At 44.9% G+C, this 16,101-nt stretch overlaps 1 protein-coding gene across 10 annotated transcripts in view; it reads right to left on the bottom strand.

Annotated features, from left to right (window-relative positions):
* Positions 1–16,101, bottom strand: part of plcg2 (phospholipase C, gamma 2) — a 145,210-nt gene that overhangs the window by 18,374 nt on the left and 110,735 nt on the right. For 8 of the 10 annotated variants that reach the window (XM_088379316.1, XM_088379312.1, XM_088379313.1 and 5 more), the window contains 4 exons: positions 10,661–10,864; positions 3,507–3,646; positions 1,082–1,190; positions 822–983 (listed from right to left, as the gene is read on the bottom strand). In XM_088379316.1, the coding sequence (XP_088235442.1) occupies positions 822–983; positions 1,082–1,190; positions 3,507–3,646; positions 10,661–10,864 (615 nt within the window). Of the gene's footprint in view, positions 1–821; positions 984–1,081; positions 1,191–1,315; positions 2,189–3,506; positions 3,647–10,660; positions 10,865–16,101 lie in introns of those variants that run through there. The other 2 variants (XM_088379319.1, XR_015859134.1) reach the window with 2 other exon arrangements.

The raw sequence follows: 16,101 nt of genomic DNA, 5'->3' as shown, positions 1-16,101 counted from the left end.
ATCACGAAAAAAATCTTATATAAGCCGCACCTGACTATAAGCCCCAGGGTCCAACATTTTGGAAAAAAGTCGCAGCTTATAGTCCGGAAATTACGGTAGTTCCAGCGTCCACCCGTGTCGACATGTTTGGTTTGTTCATTTGTCTTGGCCTCTGCGTTTTCTTGTTTTTGCAACAGCCACATATCATACCCCAAAACACATTGTTCCTTTGTGATTGCTCAACACCACCTGTGGTATGGCTCGGACTCTGCGGGAGTTGGGACAAGATGGATTCTCGGGGTTTTGTAAACTCACAAATTTTGGTACCGGATCCTCTAAAAAATTTACATTTGGTAATTTCGGTAGGTAGGGTCTCTCATAGCATCATAACACCATTTTGCAGAATTTTACTGATATACCTGACATCCATCATTTTATTCCCTAAGGTCTGATCTTTTCCCACAAATCAAAAACTTTATTTTTAGATACACACGCATGCACACACGCATGTGCACAATGTAATCTGGATTGTTTCAAAAGAGTTTAAGATAATTAAATCATCAGAGTTAATGAATTAAAGTATGTAATTACTAGAAAATAGAGATTTGTGTGAAAAGCAGATATGCAGCTTGTTCTTCAAGATTCAAGATTCAAGAGTTTTTATTCGCCATGTTTGAGCGTGCCAAACAAGGAATTTGACTTTGGTAAATCCCAGCCTCTGTTCAACATTTAGGTGACTAACAACATTCAGGACATGTGAAAAATGGCAAATATTCTTAAACATCCCCTGATCTTAAACTCCCAAGAGGGCAAGGAAAAAATTCAAAACTCAAAACTCTTACCTGAACATATACCTTTGACAGGAAACGTGGCCTGAGCGAGGAAGTTCGGATCTGAAAACATGTCTTCCTCATTGACTACAAAGCGCAGAAAGGTGAGCTCGGGCTCATACACCTTGAAGCACACAGGCTGAGCTTTCCACACTGGGTTCAGACCGTTATCTCCTACGGTCAGCAGAAGACAGACATTCGATATTATTGAACTCGTGTTGTGTCACATTTTGTTTGTGTTGTTATGAAGATGTTAAAATTATCTTGCATACGATAGACAGTGGTCTTGGACTTTACTTCAGTGTGACCGCACAGTTCAAGCTCCACAAAAGGACTAGAAATTGAGCGGCCTAGCTTCGGCAGGTGTCTGGCAGCAATCACCTGCAAAAGACATGAATTAATTTTGAACTAATTTTGTTTTGTATTTGGTCAAGCCAGTCGGGGTCAAGAACGTACTTAGTATGTCACACGCATGACCAAGGTTGGCTTGCGTCTGCTTAGTCATGCGTGTGTGTGTGTGTTTAAATTTTGCCTTCAAACAACTCAACTTTGACACAAGTGTATGAGCGTCACCTATCAATCATTACACAATGTGCAACAAAATACAGCACTTGTGTGAATCAGTGCACCTATTGCTTGTCATTGCAGCCTATGACTCTACGTAGCTTACATGCCAGTGCCGTTTGTAGTCAACTTTGTCCTCTTATAAAAAATGCATCCAGAATCAAATATGCTTTGATGCACATTTTATTGATTACATTATTTTTTTCAGACTGTGGCTGACAAACGAAATGTTCACACAGAGAATACATAGAAATACAAATAAAATCTATTGCTGTGTGAGAAATTAGGAAAATAAAAAAATCTATGGTAGGCCTAAACTATAAGAGTATAAGAGATAGCCAGCCACGTGTGATACGCTTCTGTCTCTTCTTCTGAGCCCTTCCAGCTATACATCCACGTCACACACAGACTCCTCTTCCTCTGATTCCTCTACCTCTTCCTCTCACTCTACCCCTCGTCTGCCTTATACGTCCTTGATCCATGCTTACAAAGAACACAGGTCTGAAGACTAATTGCAAAATGAAAAATTTTGTCAAGTGTCAGAAAGGTGCTTTTAGTGATTGCATACTGATCAGGGAGTTTCTAAGAGTTCGGAGCATATGGTTTCTGTTCTGTAACCACAGCTAAAACAATGGAGTTTTTACGTCTTGAATGACATCTGTGTTAACTGTTTTCCAAAAGGGTGGGAAAACTGTCAATCCAATGAGAATGGGTTAACCCATTTGCATGAGGTGTGTTCTGCTCTGCTAAAATGGTGATGATGAAGACTGAGAGGTTCCCACTTTCTTCAAACAGGTCAAAGCATTTCATTAAACCTGTAAATCAATCAGAGTCCTCGTTGAACGTGTCAACCCCACTCGTGACAGAGAGAGAATGTCATCAGTGACAGATTGACAGACATTTTTTTCAATTTTGACAAAATTATGAGGATAACTCAGATTCGGGTAAAGTAGAGAACACAAGGCATGCCGAACTAGAAAACAAGTGGTGGTGCTGCATGGCGTCTATGAGCATGCAGGCAGTCGGCTTTTTTTTTTTCTTTCATGTGCCGGCTTTTCAATGACACAGTGACGAACCTTTTGTCAAAATTGGTGCTGCAAAATTAGGAAAATTACTCTGATTTGTTAGAAACGTGTGATGTCTACTGCCCAGGCCGTGTGGATGTTGTTGACATGGCTGTCCGGGGACGATGGATGGGGCTCAGACATGGTTTTTACGCACGCCCGGTCCTATTCTATGGCGCTCTCTTCCACCTCCGTGGCTGGAAGTGCCATCTCCGTGGCTGGAAGTCCACGCCGCCACACGCCTGGAAGTCGACTCCGGTGCTTGGGGCGGTGTGGCGGTGAACTATTTATGTTATAGTTATTTGATATATTTTATTTCGTGTAGCAACTTGTATATGTCTTTATCATTACAGTTCAGTAGTTGTTGGCTCGTTGAACTCTTGTTTCGTTAAATAAAGAGCCGTTTACCAAACCCACGTCTTTCCTGGTACTTTGTTAACGCTACAATATAGTTATATACTAGATCTGTGGAATAACGACGAGGCTGACGTTAGCGGCGCACGCGCGGTGTTGTTGACAAAGGACGAGGAATTTGATCGATGGATTTAATGATTTGGAGTCACACAGATGGTTTGATAATATTATTGCTTATATAATAGTTATTTGATGTATAATTTATATATCGTTATATGGGCCTGTGGAATATTTTGAAGTGCAACCACCGTCAGCGGCGCGCACCCGGCCGGCATTGTTGAAATAAAGGACGATCAACGGATTCGATGAATTGGAGTGACACAGATGGTTTATAAACGTGTTATTTATGTTATAGTCAGGCCCGTTCTCAGCTCTTCGTTTGTGTTTATGTCACGTTAGCATACCTATCGTTTAGCTTGTTCATGTCTATTCTTGGTGTTGGATTTTGTCGAATACATTTCCCCCAAAATGCGACTTATACTCCGGAGCGACTTATGTTTTTTTTCCACGTTATTGTGCATTTTATGGCTAATGCGACGTAGATTCCGGAGCGACTTTTAGTCCGAAAAATACGGTATGTGGCTTGATGGATGGATAGAAATAAATGATTATTTAATTGAGTGCATGTATTTACAGTACGTGTGATCCAACATACCCTAATAGCGATGCTGTACTTGACGACTTTCTTCTCTTGGTGAGGGTCATAACTATCAGAGCGCATGAGCTCTGGCTGTAGAACGTAACCAGTGTGTCCGTTCAAGCTGAAGAGGGCATGGTTCAGCTGCATGTATTTATCTGGGGGAACACATGATCATAGAATATTTATTCAATGATAGAGTAATTTATTTCCATTTTCAGGTGACTTTACGTATTAAGCATGTGTTTAAGTCAGACAAGACACACTGCTGACCATTTTTTTCTTGCTGCACAGATTCTCCGATAGACTTAATTGTGTCACTTGCTCACCATCATGAAATGAACGCACCCTGAGTGGAGCCACCTTGAGATCGGGGTGTTCCCTGACAAAACTGTCAGTGCACACATTATCGCAAAGGCTTAAGCATATTTTGTCTTGCTCCGGAGACTATACAAGCACATTTTGTCTTGCTCCGGACACTATACTAAGTTCTGGTGCCTCTCAAAGACAAAAATTCATATTTCCCATTTTTAGTCACGTCACACCGCTGGCAGCAAGCAAGGACTATCACCAGCACACTTAGCACATTTGTACTAATGTGCGGACAAGAAGTGGAATGTAGATTCATCAGACCACTGCGCATAGTTTCCTCTTTGTATTAATCAATCTCAGATTGAGTTTAGGCCAGGGGTGGGGAAACCTTTTGACTTGCGGGCCGAATTGGGTTCTAAATTTTGATCGGGGGGCCAAACCAGGAGCCGATGGATGTAGTGTTTGTGTGAAGTAATATAAACGACATGGAAAGGTCATTGCATAAAAGGTTTTGGCCTTTAGTAGGTAGTAAAGCATGGATATTAAAAAAAATACTTTTTGAAAACAAATGCATTTATCAACAGCATGAAAAAAATATTTCACCAAAAAACTGCTATCAGTGGTTCTCATTAAATACGACACTGTTATTATGAATAACAGTTTACATCACTTCAGCATCTGCAGGTCAGATTTATGAAAGATGTTTATCTTAAGAGGCGAAATCACATCAAACGGCAAACATTGTGACCAAATACATCATCTTGAAGAATCACTGAAATAATACATCTAAATAAAGTAATAAAGAAATCAAAATGGCAACAGTGTGACGACTATCTGAAAATCAGAGCAGAGCTTTAACTCAAACACCTGGTGACATAGGTGAGGAAACGGGAAACACTTTCTTAAAGTCGGCCTCAAGAACTTCAAAACTTAAGATTAGTCGCAAACAGGTGGTGCATCAATGTCCTTGAGCATCCTGCATTGTTTGAAAATGAGAATGGTCACTAGTTTCAATCCCTGCTATTTGTACAAATTATATTCAAAATGCATTTTTTTTTGTTTACAACAAACTTGAGAAACTCCCCTTCATTTTCAGTGGGAACAGTGTTGTTGGTCTCCCTTTTTTTGCTAGTGCATCATAGTCTGGAATAAAAATTGTTGTGGCAATTCTTAGGATAGAGCCAAGGTGTTGGTCCGTTAACCTAGATCTGTGACGGGTTGATGTTGCTGTTCATGTGGCTGAACGTCACGTCGCGAAGACTGAGCTAAATTGTCCACTCCGTTTTAAACACTCGGCACTCAGTGTCCATCTTTCTTTTCCTTGGGCGACTCATTTTAATGGAAGGATTCCAGGGAAAGGTTTGTGGGTGTCTTGAGCGTAAAACTGTATCTGAAAGCTCAGCGCGCGAATTACGAGAATGCTGATGTCACAGCCCACACTCTAAATTCGGCACTGATAGAAATAGAGCACAAGGAGCGGCGTGTCCGTACTACTGAGTACATACACGCATTACAGAGTGTGCACCGAGCTTTCTGACACGGCTTCCGGGAGTAAACGCGCGGGCGGCGGTTCCCCATCAACTGGGGAAACGCAGTCATTGCAGGGAAAATGACCAAAAAACATGTTTAATAATACCATTTATTTAGGGTTGGCGAGCCGGATTAAATGGCCCCGCGGGCCGTACTTTGCCCATGTCTGGGTTAGGCCTAAAGACGCCGGCACTTCTGGGTGTGGTTGAAAAAGGCAATGGCTTTTGCTTAGCATCGTAGGGTTTTAATTTTGCCAGGCCCTAAGGTGGGGCTCGAACGCGAGCGTCTGGTGGCCGGGCCTTCGCCCATGGGGCCCGGCCGGGCACAGCCAGAAAAGGAAATGTGGGTCCCCCTTTCCATGGGCTCACCACCTGTGGGAGGGGCCAAAGGGGTCGGGTGCATTGTGAGTTGGGCGGTGGCCAAAGGCAGGGACCTTGGCGGTCCGATCCCCGGCTGCAGAAGCTAGCTCTTGGGACATGGAATGTCACCTCTCTGGCTGGAAAGGAGCCCTAGCTGGTGTGCGAGGCAGAAAAAATCCGACTAGATATAGTCGGACTTTCCTCCACACACAGTTTGGGTTCCGGTACAAGCCCTCTCGAGAGGGGCTGGACTCTCTTCCACTCTGGAGTTGCCCACGGTGAGAGGGGTCGGGCAAGTGTGGGTATACTTATTGCCCCCCGGCTGGGCGCCTGCACATTGGGGTTCACCCCGGTGAACGAGAGGGTACCCTCCCTCCGCCTTCGGGTGGGGGGACGGGTCCTGACTGTTGTTTGTGTCTATGCACCAAACGGCAGCTCAAAGTACCCACCCTTCTTGGAGTCCCTGGAGGAGGTGCTTGAGAGCACTACTTCTGGGGACTCCATTGTTCTACTGGGTGACTTCAATGCTCACGTGGACAATAACAGTGAGACCTGGAAGGGCTTGATTGGGAGGAACGGCTGCCCCGATCTACACCCCAGCGGTGTTCTATTATTGGAATTCTGTGCTCGACACGGATTGTCAATAATGAACACCATGTTCAAGCATAAGGGTGTCTATGTGTGCACTTGGCACCAGGACACCCTAGGCCGCAGTTCGATGATCGATTTTGTAGTCGTGTCATCGGATTTTCGGGTGAAGAGAGGGGCGGAGCTGTCAACTGATCATCACCTGGTGGTGGGTTGGCCTCCGATGGTAGGGGAAGATGCTGGTTTGACCTGGCAGACCCAAACGTGCTGTGAGGGTCTGCAGGGAACATCTGGCAGAATCCCCTGTCAGGAAGAGGTTCAACTCCCACCTCCGGCAGAGCTTTTCCCACGTCCCGGGGGAGGCAGGGGACATTGAGTCCGAGTGGACCATGTTCTGTGTCTCCATTGTTGAGGCAGCCGACCAGAGCTGTGGCCGTAAGGCAGTCGGTGCCTGTCGTGGCGGCAATTCCCGAACCTGCCGGTGGACACTGGTGGTAAGGCATGCCGTCAAGCTGAAGAAGGAGTCCTAGCAGGCCGTTTTGGCCTGTGGGACTCCGGAGGCAGCCAACAGCCAAGCGGAACATGGCTTTAGCGATTGCTGAGGCAAAAACCCAGGTGTGGGAGGAGTTTGGCAAGGCCATGGAGAATGACTTCCGGACGGCTTCGAGGAAATTCTGGTCCACCATCCGGGGTCTCATGAGGGGGAAGCAGTGCACTGTCAACACTGTGTACAGTGGAGATGGCGTGCTGGTGACCTTGACTCGGGACATTGTGAGTCGGTGGGGTGAATACGTCGAAGACCTCCTCAATTCCACCGACACACCTTCCATTGTGGAAGCAGGGCCTGGAGACTCTGAGGCAGACTCTCCAATCTCTGGGGTCGAAGTCACTAAGTAGTTAAAAAAACTCCTCGGTGGCAAGGCTCCGGGGGCTTAAAGGCTCTGGATGTTGTGGGGCTGTCCTGGCTGACACGCCTGTACAACATTGCGTGGACATCGGGGACAGTGCCTCTGGAATGGCAGACTGGGGTGGTGGTTCCCCTCTTTAAGAAGGGGGACCGGAGAATGTGTTCCAATTACAGGGGAATCTAACTCCTCAGCCTCCCTGGTAAGGTCTATTCAGGGGTGCTGGAGAGGAAGGTCCGTCGGGAGGTCGAACCTTGGATACAGGAGGAGCAGTGTGGCTTTTGTCCTGGCCGTGGAACAGTGGACCAGCTCTACACCCTCGGCAGGATCCTCAAGGGGGCATGGGAGTTCGCCCAACCAGTCCACAAGTGTTTTGTGGACTTGGAGAAGGTGTTCGAACCGTGTCCCTCGGGAGGTTCTGTGAAGGGTGCTTCGGGAGTACGGGGTGCCGAGCGAACTGATAAGGGCGGTTCGGTTCCTGTATCACCGATGCCAGAGTTTGGTCCGCATTTCCGGCAGTAAGTGGGATTCGTTCCCAGTGAGGGTTGGACTCCGCCAAGGCTGCCCTTTGTCACCGATTCTGTTCATAATTGTTATGGACAGAATATCTAGGCGCAGCCGAGGCGTTGAGGGTGTCCGGTTTGGGGACCTCAGCATCGCGTCTCTGCTTTTTGCAGACGACATGGTGCTGTTGGCTTCTTCAAGCCGTGATCTCCAGCTCCCACTGGAGCGGTTCACAGCCGACCGTGACGTGGTCGGGATGAGGGTCAGCAACTCCAAAACAGAGTCCATGGTCCTCGGTCGGAAAAGGGTGGAATGCCCTCTCCAGATCGGGGATGAGATCCTGCCCCAAGTGGAGGAGTTCAAGTATCTTGGGGTCTTGTTCACGAGTGAGCGCAAGATCGACAGGCAGATTGGCGTCGGCAGTAATGCGGACTCTGTACCGGTCCGTCGTGGTAAAGAGAGAGCTGAGCCAAAAGGCAAAGCTCTTAATTTACCGGTCGATTTACACTCCCACCCTCACCTATGGTCACGAGCTATGGGTCGTGACCGAAAGAACGAGATCCCGGATACAAGCGGCCGAAATGATTTTCCTCCGCAGGATGTCCGGGCTCTCCCTTAGAGATAGGGTGAGAAACTTGGTCATCCGGGAGAGACTCGGTGTAGAGTCGCTGCTCCTCCACGTCTAGAGGAGCCAGATGAGGTGGCTTGGGCATCTCATCAGGATGCCTCCTGGACGCCTCCCTGGGGAGGTGTTCTGGCCATGTCCCACCAGTAGGAGACCCCGTTGACAACCCAGGACGCGCTGGAGAGGCGATGTCTCTCAGCTGGCCTGGGAACGTCTTGGGAAGTCTGGGAGTCCCTCCTAAAGCTGCTGGATGGATGGATGGTTTTAATTTGCATTTGTGTATGTCGGAATGAACCATGTTAACAATGTTTACTGAGCCAACGTAACAACATCATTAACACCGTGATGGCAATTTTTAATGCAGTGCCACCTGAGGTGGTCACAGGCATTCCCTCTATCTATTTTAATTTGAATTTTCAAGAATTGTGGAAAATAAACCTGAATGGAAACGCTACAAAAAAATCCTAAAATTCGCCAAAACGTTGTTACGAAAATGCACATTTTGCATGTTACGATCAGGATTTAACATTGGCGATATCAATTCTGATCATCCATGAATGTGATTGACTGATAGCGATACAATACAACCGTTTGTTTTAGTTAGGCGCACCATCTGCCCGGACTGAGTGCCCAGGACCCTGCTCACACGTTTGCCTGTTTTGTGATGTTTTAACGATTCACAACCACGGTCCATTGGCTCGCAATGTTGACTGCGATTCGAACTGATCTGCTGCTCGTTACATTCTCTTTTCCCCTTATCAAATAAATTATGGTTCGTGTTGCTGTCACGACTCGTTCCCGGTCATTTCCTTGTGTCTCTCTATATTTTGTCATGGTTTCTGTCTGCGTCTCTGAGTACTCGTCTCTCCCCTCCTGTGTCTACTCACACATCAATTACAGACACCTGCCTCTCGTTACCCGTCTTGTATTTAAATCCTGTCTGCCTCTCAGTACCCTGTCGGATTGTTCTCGTCTCTCGTCGTTTTAGTCGCTCGTCTGTCTGTCCTGTCTAGTCTCTGTCTGTTTCTGTTGCTTCCCGTCCGTGTCCGCGCCTAGTGTACCTGTCCTGCCTGTCTGTTTCCCCCCGGTCTTGTCTGTGTCCGCGCCTAGTGTACCTGTTCTGCTTTTCTGTTTCCCCCCGGTCTTGTCTGGAGGCTCACGGTCAGAATCTGTTCCGGTGTCCAATGGACTTCTGTCTGTCTGTCTGCTGGATGTGAGTCTCTATCCCACCTGTGTCTGTCGGTTCCCCTTCATCTATCCCACCTGTGTCTGTCGGTTCTCCTTCATCCTCCCCTCCAACTCCCTTCTTCCTCAATAAACCCTGGTCCAAGCTGGATTTGGTCACCCTGGCTCCATTCCATCCGTGACAGTTGCACTTGGTTGCCTTGCTTCGTTCCCGACAAAAGCTATTTAAAGTAACCACTAGAAACAGCTGCTTACGTTTCACATTTTTAAAAAACAGTCTCCTCTGCCCAATATGTTTGGGGAATCGTAATTACAGTCACGTGGTAAAAACTTGGAGAGGAAAGCGGAGTTACTGGTGTACGCCCAGGTCTCTATTATTAAGAAGAAATGCAAAGTCAGGGATTCTCATGTGCGGCGAGCAATTGCAAGCGAATGTTGCATTCTCAACAAGGTTTCTCAGGGTTTGTTTCAGGTTGTAAAGGTTCGCCAAACAGTCAGCAGATATTTGCTAAACATTCGCCTATACTTTTTTTGTCATTCCGATGAATTTTGAATATGTGTAAAATTTGCGACAAGAAAAATCACAAAAATTGTTGCACGTCTGGCGAATGTTTTGGGAATATTTGCGACCTTGTACGAACCCGAACAAACTCTGACATGAGTGCAACATTCGCTGCCTTAGAAAACACTCACAATTGTTTACCATTCAGTGGGATAGGGGCCTAAGACTGAGGGGTTATTTGCTAGGGACCCAGCAATCACCAGGCCAATCCCATCAGTGAAGCCTTCTTGTTTCTACAGCTGAATGTTCTGGATGTTGGTTGCGCACCAGTGCAGATGCAAGGGTGACAGGAGACTGGGACAAGTGCCAAACAACAGAACAGTTGTCAAGCACGAAGCAACAAGATCCATAAAACGCAAGGATGCTCAAAAGCCTGGATCAAAATAGAACACAATGGAAAAGCCTCTGGAGAGTGTCCCAGGCCCAGGAGTGACTGGCACCATGATGAAAATGTATTAAAAAAATGTATCCTCAGAGGTTCCTGTAAGGTGTGGTTGATTATTGCTTTATATCTGACATGTCAGTATATGTTGGTTCTGAGAAGGTCTTTAAACACAACTCTAAAATGATCGCATTTGTAGCTCAACCCAGATAATTAGTACCTGCAGTCTGAAAGTTAAGAGCCACCATGTGACAGCCAACTGCCCATAGTGGGTAAGGGTCATAGTTGGAAGACTCCACACGCTGGCCTTTTGGGTAAATTCGACTCAGAGCTTTGTGATTGTACTGCAGAAAGTCCATGGAAAGGCTCTTTCCTGGTGTCTTATTCTCTACAAAAGAACGGACCTCTTTGCAGGTGTAGCAATCTGCAAAAACAGAGAAAGGAAAGCTTGTGAGGTTCGCACGATACATAAAAGAATACATTTTAAGAAGCTGTGTTTCTTATGAGCTGTGCACATGGACACATTGTTGGTACCTCTGCTAATGAAAGGAAAATAGAAAAATAAACAATAAACATATTTGAAGTGTGGTTCAGCTATTATTTTGAAAAAGAAACCATGAAACAGATATGGACAAAAATGCAGTGGTACCTCTACTTACAAATGCCTATAATTACAAACTTTTCAAACTTTTCGAGATACGAAACGGAGCCTCGTGATTTTTTTTCATCTACTTAAGGACCAATTTTCGACTTCTGAACTGAAGCACCATGTAATTCAAATGAACCCTTACAGATTTTAGTATAATATCCAACAACATATGAATAATTAAGATTAAAGCCTCTTTATGTTTGCAAAGAAAACAGACAGATGTGACAGAAACGGCTCCTAAACTGCACATTGGCTGCTCATTTCTTGCTTTTTTAAATCGGCCATGAGAAGGCTGATTGTTTTGTGATGTTTTCATAAGTTAAAGTGGGCCTAAGTAGAGATACCCGCATACGTTTTGGGACCAGTTGATCTATGATACCCTTGGTACGCTTAGTTGATTTCAGTTACGGCTCTCGAACTACACATTGTCACATGGGCTAGGCAGAGTGGTGGGCCAGGAGTATAAGAGTAGGAATACTGGAGGTGGGGGTTGGAACTTCTTCCGCAACCTCGCAGAAAAGGCTTCACGAACGTGTCTTGATCTTTCTGGCATCCATTAAATAGTTCAACTGAGAAGAAGGATCGTCTGATGGTTACTATTAGCATAGCAGCATAAAGATAAAAGAACCAGGCTAAGGTTCCCCAATAACTTTTTAATTGGTGTCAAAACCCTGCGGGCTTATGCTTGCTGTTCTATTTTCTTTGACTCGGCTCTTGTGGATATTTCAACAGTCAAATGGGCCCAAACATAAGGTGAGCAGAAAGGTAAATTTTTGTCTGCTTACCAAGGAATCAGATAATTAATTATACATTAGAATTGGGTGTTCCGACCCAGACACAGATCAGTCCATCCTTCCATCCGATCATCATCATTCTCCTGCGTCCGAGCACTCCGGCGGCCTCTGAAGCAGGTCACGCCTAAGGTCACGGCTGATGGTCAGGGTGACTGCCGAGGGGACCTCAGCTATGGGACTGTGCGCTCGTGAATTCACCCCAAGTTTCAATATTGATAATAAATATTGTTTTTAGAGTCGAGGGTACTTTGAACTCTGAGGATTTCCAGTGGTACATTTTAAGAGCCCTCACAGCACACTAATATGCCCACACTTGTGAATCACTGATTTATAGCCTATTTCATACACAAGGTAATTCAATGTGATTCTCATACCATGTGTGAATGTAAAAATAGGTCAAATTAGCATACAGTGTAAGAACAAAATTTGGTAAAACATGATTTTAAGAAGGCCTAACTAAATCAAATGTGGGAAAACAGCATAATTTTTACCTGGATTTAAAAACATTTACACACTACTGGTATGTTTTGAATCTTTGGTAATTCATATTATTCACTCTGACAATAAACTATACCAGCAAATCACCACTATTACACACAAGTACAGGGAAAAAAATGCTTTTCAAGGGTGATTGCGGGGGGTCGGTGTAAAAATACACAGGTGTGTGTCATTCACAGGATTTTACAGTACTCACAAAAAAGTCTCAAAGGGTTTCACAGGCTCACAGATGACAAAGACATCCCATGACCCAAATCCCCAACCAGACAACTTGTCTTTTTTTTGGGGGGGGGGGGGGGGGGGGGGGGGGGGGAACAAGGGGAAAGAATATCAGTTAACGCTCATTTAAACTTTGCACAGGTATATTGTGCCAGCTGGTCAACCGGTTAGCAGTGCTGAGAATGGCAAATGTGAAAAAACAGAAAAGTAGCCAGGTATGACTACTTGCATAACATTAAGCTTACATGTAACATCATGTTACTTTCTAAACCCACAAGCTTGTAAAAGTAAAAACGTGACTTTGTTTTTTTTTGTTTCGATGTGCTCCTTATTGTTCCTAGCGCCGCAACCTCCATAGCTGATCATATCTTGACAGAGAATACACAAAACCTTCCCCGGGACATCAATTTTACGTATATGTTTCGTCAGGCACGTAGTTACGGACTGTGTTCCAAGTTGAACGATGACGCTGCTCTCGAGCCATCCCCATCTGAAGTAGATCTTGATCTCGTTCGGCTTGTCTATTGCCCTGGCACGATCCTCGTCTTTTTTCTCCAAAACTTTTACCATGCTGGCGAAAACTTTTGCTGAGTAGGCCCTAGATCTATCTAACTAAATAACTCGTCTACAAGTGATGAAAACCCAATCGCAAATTCACATTGTGGCGGTGTAAAAACACTGTAAATCTCAGACTTTTTTCTCAAATTTTGAACCCTGCGGTTTATAGTCCGGTGCGGCTTATATAGGATTTTTTCCGTTATTTTTACCCATTGATATATATTGATCACTTTTATACACTCATAAAATGGCTGTGGGCCACTGTTGTGCGGCACCGCTTTGCTGGGCAGAGGGATATGTGACACGGTCACTGGGGAGAAAAGTGGTGTGTTGATCGCATGCCCATCCACCAGGCAAATAGTGCCGTATAATTCACACAAAGAAGAGACAGAACTAGATCAAGACGGACATTACTGTAAGGAAACTTTTATACACAAACTGTCATTATGGGGGACAAAAGAAATGCATATTATACCGCTTTTAAGTTAAAGGCAGTCGATTTGGCCCATTATTGATGACATCGTGTGGCGTCACCTTTTTCTTTATTTATTTCACAGTTCAAGACGGACATTACTGTAAGGAAGCTTTTATACACAAACCGTCATTATGGGGGACAAAAGAAATGCATATTATACCGCTTTTAAGTTAAAGGCAGTCGATTTGGCCCATTATTGATGACATCTGTTAGGGTTTTCCAGGTTATCTTTATCATAGGATTATGTTGGAATTTAGACTATAATGATTAACCAATCTTGTCTTGCACTCACAACGCAGTAAAATAAAGTGGTTGCATTCTCTGCTTGATTGACCAGCTGCAGAGGAAGCAATCAAAGTTGTTCTGTTTCCCACAACATCGTAAAACACCCCCTGCTCTGATCTTACCAGAGGCCGGGGGTTCACCAAACCTGTGAACTCTCAACCCCCACTCTGTTTCTCTTAATAAATATCCTCTTGCAGGAAGGAGAGTTCAGACCTCCATTCGAACATCGCTGCACGCACAGCGACGAATGGACTCTCCACCTGCAGGTGTCTAAAAGGACTTACTTGTCTCCCGTGTAGTTCTTGCAAGATAAGTTGGAGTGAGCAAATCTCTAACAACATCGTGTGGCGTCACCTTTTTCTTTATTTATTTCACAGTCACGTCTACTTTGGAGCTACACGTGTAGCTCGCTAGTTTAATGTAACTTAGTGCTTCGTGCGTGAATAAAATTATTATGAACAGACCCTCATCATGGAAAATGCTAGAAGAAATGCATAAAAGCGATGACGAAAGAGAAACTGATAAAGTGCGTGGCAAAGGATATCTAAGGCTATTCCAATCTGACACTGAGGAGGAAGACTTCGATGGTTTCAGTGCACAGGAGGAAGATGAAGGTGGCTCTTTTTTTTACTTTTACTGGTATGTCTTTTTAACCAGCCCTGTTAGTGCTGTGCTACCGTGTTGCTGCTGTGTTACCGCTGCGTCTCAGTGATTTTTACCTGTATGTTTTTTTTTAATCCAGCCCTGTTAGTGCTGTGTTACTTCCGTGTTCCTGCGGTATTACTGCCACGTCACAGACAGTGTTTGGAAAGAAATGTTAAGGTATGTTATTAAAACTTTAAAAAGGCTTTCTGTGTACCGTCTTTCTTTGTAAATAACTCGTGTGCACCCTTCCATGTTGCTGCGGTACTACTGCTGCGTCACATGCAGCGTTTAGAAAGACATGTTAAAGTACGTTATTAAAACTTTAAAAAAGCTTTCTGTGTACTGTCTTTCTTTGTAAATAACTCTTGTGCATGTGCGGTTTATAGTCCTGTGCGGCTTATATAAGAAAAAAACAAATATCTCTGAATTTTAGCTGGTGCGGCTTATAGTCCAGTTCGGTGTATAGTCCAAAGATTACGTTCTCCGCGTAAATTAAGTTCACAAGTTGTCAGGGTTTTTCAGATTGTCCTTATCGTATGATTATGTTGGAATGCAACCGGTAATAAATAAACTAGCTTGTCCCATCCTCCACAAGGTCGTAAAACACCCCCTGATATGTTTTGAGTAGAGGACAAGGGCTTCCTATTCAGCCTACTCTTACCCCCACTCTGTTTCTCTTAATAAATATGCCCTTGCAGGAGGGAGAGTTTAGACTTCATTCCTTCAACGGGTGAACTCTCCACCTGCAGGTGTCTAAAAGGACTTACTTGTCTCCCGTGTGGTTCTTGCAAAATAAGTTGGAGTGAGCGAATCTCTAACATTTTGGTGCCGAAACCCGGGATCCCTCATACCCGCTATCTGTCTGACGAAGGACGTGGTGCATTGTCGACAAGCCAGCATCCATTAGGAGGACCTGGAGAAGAAAGTCCTTGGAAGAGAATTCTGCCAGCATCTTAGGTCTGCCTTCGTCTGACAGAGGTGGATTGATGGGACCCGGCAGTGCAACGAACCAGGGGACAAGTAAGTTAAAGGCCTGAAGTTGTTTGATTGTGTTGTTGTGAAACGCGTAAAACGTAGAGGTGCACGAGAGCCAGGTTGGGTTCAAGTCCCAGTGGAATGAACAGGCTAAGAAAAGCAGAGCTTCTTTTTTGGTCATCGAAGAGGTGCGTAGACTCTTCTTTGTCTGTTCTTCCGAGCTGAGGGATCTGGCTTGGGTTAGAGTCCCAGTGGAAGGAACGTGCTAAGAAACACAGAGCTTCTTTTTTGTTAATCAAGGAAGGGCGTAGATTTTTCTTTGTATGTTTTTCCGGCCAAAGAACAGCTTGGGTTCAAGTCCCAGTGGAAGAAACGGGGTAAGAAAAACAGAGCTTCTTTTTCTTAATTGAAGAAGTTTGTGTGATTGAGTGTGTGACTAGTAGGATAAATTGACTAAAAAGCAGTTCTAGCATTGATCCACGGCAATAATACAGGCTAGTAATCTGTTGAAAGGTCAATTTAAACCTGCATTGAGGATCCTCAAAGAAAAAAAAAATTGAAAA

Source organism: Syngnathus floridae, chromosome 6 (assembly GCF_059516105.1).
Source record: "Syngnathus floridae isolate MCC-2025c chromosome 6, RoL_Sflo_1.0, whole genome shotgun sequence".
In the NCBI taxonomy this organism is placed as follows: Eukaryota; Metazoa; Chordata; class Actinopteri; order Syngnathiformes; family Syngnathidae; genus Syngnathus; species Syngnathus floridae.
This window is presented reverse-complemented; position numbering and strand designations above follow the sequence as displayed.